General features: G+C 66.8%; 1 protein-coding gene and 1 long non-coding RNA gene across 2 annotated transcripts in view; one reads left to right on the top strand and one right to left on the bottom strand.

The window, feature by feature from the left end:
* The window catches only part of RGS12 (regulator of G-protein signaling 12), a 59267-nt gene extending 53670 nt beyond the window's left edge, over window positions 1-5597 (top strand). Inside the window, exons 17-18 of the mRNA XM_014533452.1 lie at window positions 3-202; window positions 5151-5597. Coding sequence (XP_014388938.1) covers window positions 3-202; window positions 5151-5377 — 427 coding nt within the window. The 3' untranslated portion in view covers window positions 5378-5597. The remainder of the gene's footprint in view (window positions 1-2; window positions 203-5150) is intronic.
* On the bottom strand, window positions 210-1519 carry LOC106724810. Its single transcript, XR_001360643.1, has 2 exons — window positions 1265-1519; window positions 210-549 (listed from the first exon to the last, which is right to left on the bottom strand). It is a non-coding gene; the product is annotated as an uncharacterized LOC106724810 (long non-coding RNA).
* Window positions 5598-6668: the final 1071 nt, after the last annotated feature.

Raw genomic sequence — 6668 nt, 5'->3', positions numbered from 1 at the left:
AGCCCCCCCTTCCCCACCTCCTCGACCCCCACGACGCCCACGCCCCACGCGCAGGAAGCAGAGTCCGGGGGCGTCCAGACTGTGGAGGGCGAACACGTGGCCGACCTGATGCTCACCGGGGAGGGGGACATCAGCAGCCCCAACAGCACTTTGCTGCCGCCTCCCCCGACCCCGCAGGACCCGGCAGGACCTCCCACTCCAGGTACCGCCGGGCGTGGCTCCCCTGCTCACCTCTGACTCTGCCACTCCACTGTCCCCCGGGGATGTCCCCCGGGAAAGTCCACCTAGTCCCCAATAAAAAAAGACACACATGTGGGAGGTCGACCCTTTGCCCCGTGATCGTCTAACGAGGCTTTTCCACAGCACCGTCCCCTCTGTTACCATAGTTACTGTGGGCTGGTCTACCAGGAGGTGTCAGGCACAGCTGAGGTCGGAGTGTGGTCAGGACGGGTCCCGGAGGCCTCCCGGCATGTGCCGTGTTCTGTGAGCAGACAGCGGCCTCCTCGCCCCTCGCCCTCTGTCCGGCGATTCCAGAAAATGTATGTGTTCCTTAAAATGAGGAGAGCTAGCATGGTCTGTGTTCGTCTCGAGACTGAAAAAAAGCATTTGTCTTGAGGAGTGAGTGATGCCCAGGTGACGTAGGACCACGCTCGGCACAGAGCCATCACAGGGGCGTCGGCCTGGGCCAGACAGGCTCAGGACCAGGGCTGGGGGTCTCCGAGGGGTGTCCTGGCCTCGGGCAGTCACAGGCATCTCTCTCAACTCCTGGAAGCGTAAGTTTGGTTGTTCACTGAGCTCGGTGACGGTGACGTACGGCTGGCGGAGGGACTGTCCCAGGAGCCGCAGCTGGAAGTGGAGGTGAGGCTCCTGCCTGCTGCAAGGGGCTTCCAGGAGCCTTCCCACCCGCCCGCACTGGGCACGGCCCCGTGTGCGTCCCCGCTGGGTGGACAGGCGCCTGCTCGGTGTCCATGCTGACAGCGGGCTGCCCTGCCCCTGCACACACGACTCTTGGACGCTGTCAGCCCTGATCCGCTGGCAGGCGATGGGCCGCCCCAGTTCACCCGCCAGGGCAGCCTGGGTCCTGCCGGGACCTGCAGCCACACCTGGGGGCGGGAGGGGTGCGTTGTCCCTGCCTCCTTGGTAGCTTGTGGAGGACTGTGCTGTGGGGACCCGGCGCCTTCCCGCTGAGAGCGCCCCCCAGCGCAGGAGCCAGGTGCATGCTGTCGCCTTCCGCACGCCCTGCGACCCCCTGCTCCCTGCGTACCTGTGTCCTGTCGCCCATGTCTGGGTCCGTGCTCTTCCAGGAGGAATAAACCACAGCTCGTGATTGGACTGGATCAAACTTCTTTCACTTGAATATTTATTTCCGCTTCAGCAAGCTGTCGATGCATTCTACTCCAAGGAGAGTGTCACACATTTTTAGGAACTCCATGGGTTCCCTTAACAGAGTGGCTTTTAAATATATGTTTTTATTGATTTCAGAGAGAAGGAGAGAGAGAGAGAGAGGCATCAATGATGAGAGAGAATCATGGATCGGCTGCCTCCTGCACACCCCACACTGGGGATCGAGCCTGCAACCCGGGCATGTGCCCTTGACTGGAATCAAACCCGGGACCCCTCAGCCCCCAGGCCAACGCTCTATCCACTGGGCCAAACCAGCTGGGGCGATCTAGTGGCTTTTTAAAATAGGCCGTTCACTCAGCAGATGCTCTCAAGCACCCATAGGCAGCCCTGTGCCGGCGGCGGGGAGGGGGCAGCCCGGGCCTCTCCCTGAGTGGGCATCGGCGTCTGTCTGCTGTCGCCTGGGGAGGGGAGGCGGCCAGGCCCGACTCTTCCGCCCGTTCCCGTGGGCCAGAGCCGACCCTGTGGTTGGCTGTCAGTTCCCACCTGCCCCTGCGGCTCCGCGCTCCGAGCTCGGTGCGCCCCGAGTGGCCGCTCCGGCTCAGGCTTCCCACCTGGTGACAGGCGCCCTCTGTTCCCTGGGCTCAGCCCTCGGGTCTCAAAGCCTCGTCTCCATTCTCCTTAGATGTCGCCTCACCCCAGGGTGCTCAGCACGCACTGGCTGATGAGGACCTTTAACCCCGTCACCACCTGCTGGGGTCTGAGTGGAGGGGGACTGTGTGTCATGAGCGGGAACCAGGGCTTTGGTTGGGGCTGTGAAGCTTGCTCACAGGGATCAGCCTCCGAGGCGATGGAGTGGAGTGGGGTGGGGTGTCCAGGGCTGGTGGCTGAGGGTGGACCACGGAGCCCCTGCCCCGCCCCTCTCCTCCCCTCCCCATATTTCCCAGTTTAGCTGCGCCCAGTCTCCTTGTGCTGTGAGAGTGAGGGGCACCCCGGGAGGCTTCACGGAGGAGGTGGCAGGGTGGCCTTGAAGGACACAGGACCCGTCTAGCAGACGGTTCAGAGCATGTGGACAGGAGTCACAGCAAAGGAGGACACGGAGGGTCCCTCTGGGGCAGGAAGGGCCCGGGGAGGGCCACTGACGTGGCTCTGGCGCCCGATTGCGATGGTGGTGGCGCTCCGCTGGGCCCCCGGGGCTCATGTCGGGCTGTGGAGCCCTGGGGGGAGGGGCCAGTAGGGCCCTGAGAGGCGGAGGCGAGGTCCTGGCCCAGCCTCATATCTGCTGGAGGGAGTGGCACGGGCACCCTTTGGAAATGGCCCCTGGCGCCCTGTGGGGTTCCGTTGACTGCATGGGGCTGGGCCGCTGCCACCGAGTCACAGGCCTGGGGCTGCCACTTACTCAGAAAGCAAATCTGGGCCAGGCAGGCAGGAAGGGCCTGGACCTTGGCCACCCGCCCCCAGACACAGGTCCTCAGCCTGCACCAGCTGCCCCGTCCCCGACACGGCAGGCCCTCCCTGGGCCTGCTAAGCTGTCCCGGCTCCAGCTGCCCCTGCAGCCTCTGTCGCCCGGGCCCATCGGGCTGGACGGGAGGGCCTGGCTCCTGGCCTGAGTGGGACCGCAGGTCCTTTACTGCTCCAGACAGATGCCCCCGAGCGGGCAGAGAACCCGGCAAGCCCTGCCCTCCACCCTGAAGCTAAATGGAAGCGCCCTGCCCCACCTCCCACCCTGCGGCCGCCTGTGGAGCATGGGGGGCCCAGTGACAGATGGGACGGTGGGGCCCAGTGGGAGGCCTAGTGGGATGTTTGCTGAATGACTGAAGGACTGGACCCTCGGGCCTCAGGGGAAACCCTTCCCCATGGTTTTGAATAGGACACGCCTGGCCCAACAGCCGTGGCCGGGGAGGACACGCGGCCGGGCACTCTGACACCGACGAGCCACGGGGAAGCCCTGGGGGCCACGTGGAGGTGCTCATGGAGGCCTGGGGTGCAGTAAGGTGGGACTTTGGGGCCACGGAGCAGCTGGGAACACAGGCTCCTGATCCCACAGCATCCCACTCTCACTCAGAAGCCTCAGACCCACGGAGGAAGCGGAGCCAGGCCAGGGAAACCGAGGCCCAGGGAGGGCTGGTCCGTGGGGCAGGACTCCATGTCGATTGTGGGTCACCGGCTGGGACGCCTGCTCGCGTGGGCACCTGAGAGTCCTCGGCCCTGGGCTCACTGACACCCTATAGATTCTACACCAGGGCCCTGGCATCCCTAACCTGGGCGGCACCGCCTGCCCCGTCCCAGTGGTGAGCCAGGGGAGGGCAATGGAGGGTGCCAGGGCTAGGAGCTTCTGCCAAGCCCACCCCATGCCGGTCCCTGGGGACTGCGCCTGGAAAGACAGGTCTCCGTCCTCCAGGGCCTCATCGGGGCTCCGCGGCCCACCCAGAGGTTACTGGCACAGAACCAGGGCTGCCCACCCAGGGCCTAGGAGTTTCTGGCGGCCCGAGGACTCCTGGGGCTGAGGCGGGGCCACTGGGCACTGAGCAGCCTGCAGGCGGGGCAGATAGTCCACTCGGGGGACAGGCACAAGGCCCGGGTGTGGCCATGGGGTAGGAGAGCGCAGCCGGAACCCAGGCAGGTGCCAGGAAGGACTGTTTGTGAGGGTGAGGACATGGGCCTGAGGTGGAGGCAGGTGGACAGCTGGCAGCCAGGCTGGGTGGTCACAGGGGCTCTGGAGCCGCCTCTGCCGCACGCTGGCCTGTGAGCTGCGTCCTGCAGCGAGGTTGGCAGTGAGGTCGTGTGTGAGGCCGAGTGCCTGGGGGCCTTGCCAAGGGCCAGTCCTGTCTGGAACAGCCCCACCCAGAGCTTGGTCCCCCCAAGCCCAGGCAAGGGGGCCTGTCCCTTGGCACCCACTTACTGTGGCCCCAGTGCCCCTGGCCTAAGGGCAAGCCCTGCAGACAGCCCCCAGGGGAGTTGGGGCCATAGTAGCCTGGGGTGGAGTCAGGGAAGGCAAGGCGGGGCTCAGCAGGGGGCCCGGGCAGCAGGGAGGTCTCTTGTGGCCACAGTCTCCTCCCCGCCCCGCCCACCCTCCTCCCCCCCACACTGCTCTCCACTGGCCACAACCCAGCCGGGAGCCCCTGGATCCCTGTGAACAGCCCTGCAGCCTGGTGGGGCCCTGGGACCCCTCCCCTCCCCCTCCAGTTCCTCTGCCACCCCAGCCCCTCCTGGGGCACAGAAATCCTCATTCCTGTACGGCACACCGCACACCTCCCACTCACAGCCCAGCCCGGGGGCAGCTCAGCATCCTCGGCCGGCCAGGGGGCGCCACCGGGAGAGGAGGAATGAGGGGGGCAGGGGCAGGGCCCAGGTGCTGAACAGCTTTTGAAGGACCCGGGCTGGCCTGGCACAGATGACGAGGGCAGGGTGCAGGGAGCCCTGGGTGTCCTTGTGACCAGTAGGGGCTCCCCGGGCGCCATGGCACAGAACCTGGGCCCTGCACCCCCAGCACCGGGGCCCCAGCCTCTGCCTCCCCTCTCGATTCATGCCTGTGCCCCCTCGGCCTGGGACCTTCCCCACACTGTGTGGCCTCTGCCGCCCAGACGTGCAGGGGCCCCGAGGGGCTGGTGGCTTGAGGCTCGCGATCTATAGACCCCTGACCCCGGCCGAGGCTAAGGTCAGAGGTGGCCGGCCTGCGGGATGCATTTGGGCATTTGAGGAACCCCTCCCACGGCCAGTGTCCATGCAGGGCAGGTGGGTGGGGATTCCTGCTGGGTGTCTGCAGGCCTGGGGGGATGGTGACAGCCTCTCTCTTCTCCCTGTGACAGGAGGCGGGGCACACAGCAGCCGAGGCCTCCCGGTCAACACGATCATCGATGTGGACCTGGTTGCTGGCTCGGCCCCTGGGCCAGGCCACAGGGCTCCAGGGGTGCGGACAGACCCCCGGAGGCCACAGGCCAGCAGGCCCCCCGCACCAGACCTCCCCGGCCTGAGCCCCATCGCAGGTGGGCCCACCAAGCCCAAAGCCAGCCCACACCACGCCACCTTCGTCTGAGGCCACCCGCAGCCCGCCCGCTGGTGGGCCCCATACCTCCAGACCTCCCCTGAAGGCCATGTCTCTGGGCGGCCCCAGCCCATCGTGAGGGCCTTTGGCGGCCACCCCGACCACTGCGCCCTCGGAAGCCACCAGGAAGGCGGAGGGCTGGCTCGGAGGGCTCCTGGGCCCACCCCCTGCCACGGCCTCCAGCCTTGCCCCAATAAAGTGTCTTCAAGGACCCTGTGTTGGCCTCCTGCTGGGTGCCGGGCCCCAGGCCATCTGTCCTCCGTCCTCCTGTGTCCTCGTCCTCGGAGGTGTTGCCATGGCCTCCAGGACCATGTAGGGGAGGGGCTTGAGGAAGTGGGGCCTGCGGGTCAGGCCTGGTCTCCTCCAATCCACACCATCCCCTGCAGGTCAGCGCACGCTCCTCCGGGCAGTGGGGACCTGCAGGCTGCCATGCACTTGGCCTGTCAGTGGAGGGATTGTCTGAGCGGAAGGCCTGGGCAGGAGTAACAGGGCCGTGCCCAGCTCCTGAGGCTGGAGCGGGTTTCATTACAGAATGGCCTGAGCCAAGTCAGGAGGGGACCGGTGGCAGGTCAGCGGCAGGGCCCCATGAGGTGTTGGGTTGAAGCAGACGGAGATGACACCATGGTCCCAGGTTGCCTCGCTGGAACCCCAATGTACAGCTTGGTGTGAGGGGCCCTCCGCCCTCGGTCTGCCATCCGCAGATGGTGGGGAAGGGGTGGGGTCTGGTCTTACCAGGTTTGTCAGAAGCCAGAGAACAGCCAGGCTGTGGGGTTCTGAGTGCTCCCAGGGAGGGGCTCCAGGAGAGGCGTGGGCAGGAAGACGGGCGGCACCCACGTGCCCAGCGCCCTCTCCTCCTGGGTGCAGTGAGGCAGGTGCAGTGCCAGCCCCTCTGCACCCCGTGCGGGCGGCCGGCATTCTGGGCAGGAGGGACAACTGCCGTGCGCGGGGCACTGCCCAGCCCAGACCACAGAGGGCAGGACCCAGCCAGGCCTCTGGCCCTTGGTGGCCCCTGGGTACCTGGCCTTGGCTCTGCTGGGGACTAGAGAGGAAGTCCAGGAGAGGTGGAAGGGGGGCTCCTGGACACCCCAGGTCATGGCACCCCAAGGGGGCTCTGGTCCTGCTCCCCGTGTTGCACTTCCCGGGGGCCCCGCCCCAGGCTCCTCCTGGAGGGACCACAGAGGCCCCCGTCCTGGGTCACTGCCACGCGCAGCCCAGCACACCCAGCCTCCTCTCCGCCGGCCTGGGCTGGTTGTGGGCAGCACCCCCTCTGGCTGAGCGGGAA

Source organism: Myotis brandtii, unplaced genomic scaffold, assembly GCF_000412655.1.
Source record: "Myotis brandtii unplaced genomic scaffold, ASM41265v1 scaffold986, whole genome shotgun sequence".
Taxonomy (NCBI): Eukaryota; Metazoa; Chordata; class Mammalia; order Chiroptera; family Vespertilionidae; genus Myotis; species Myotis brandtii.
Note: the sequence above shows the minus strand (reverse complement) of the source record. Positions and strands in the feature narration are given on the sequence as shown.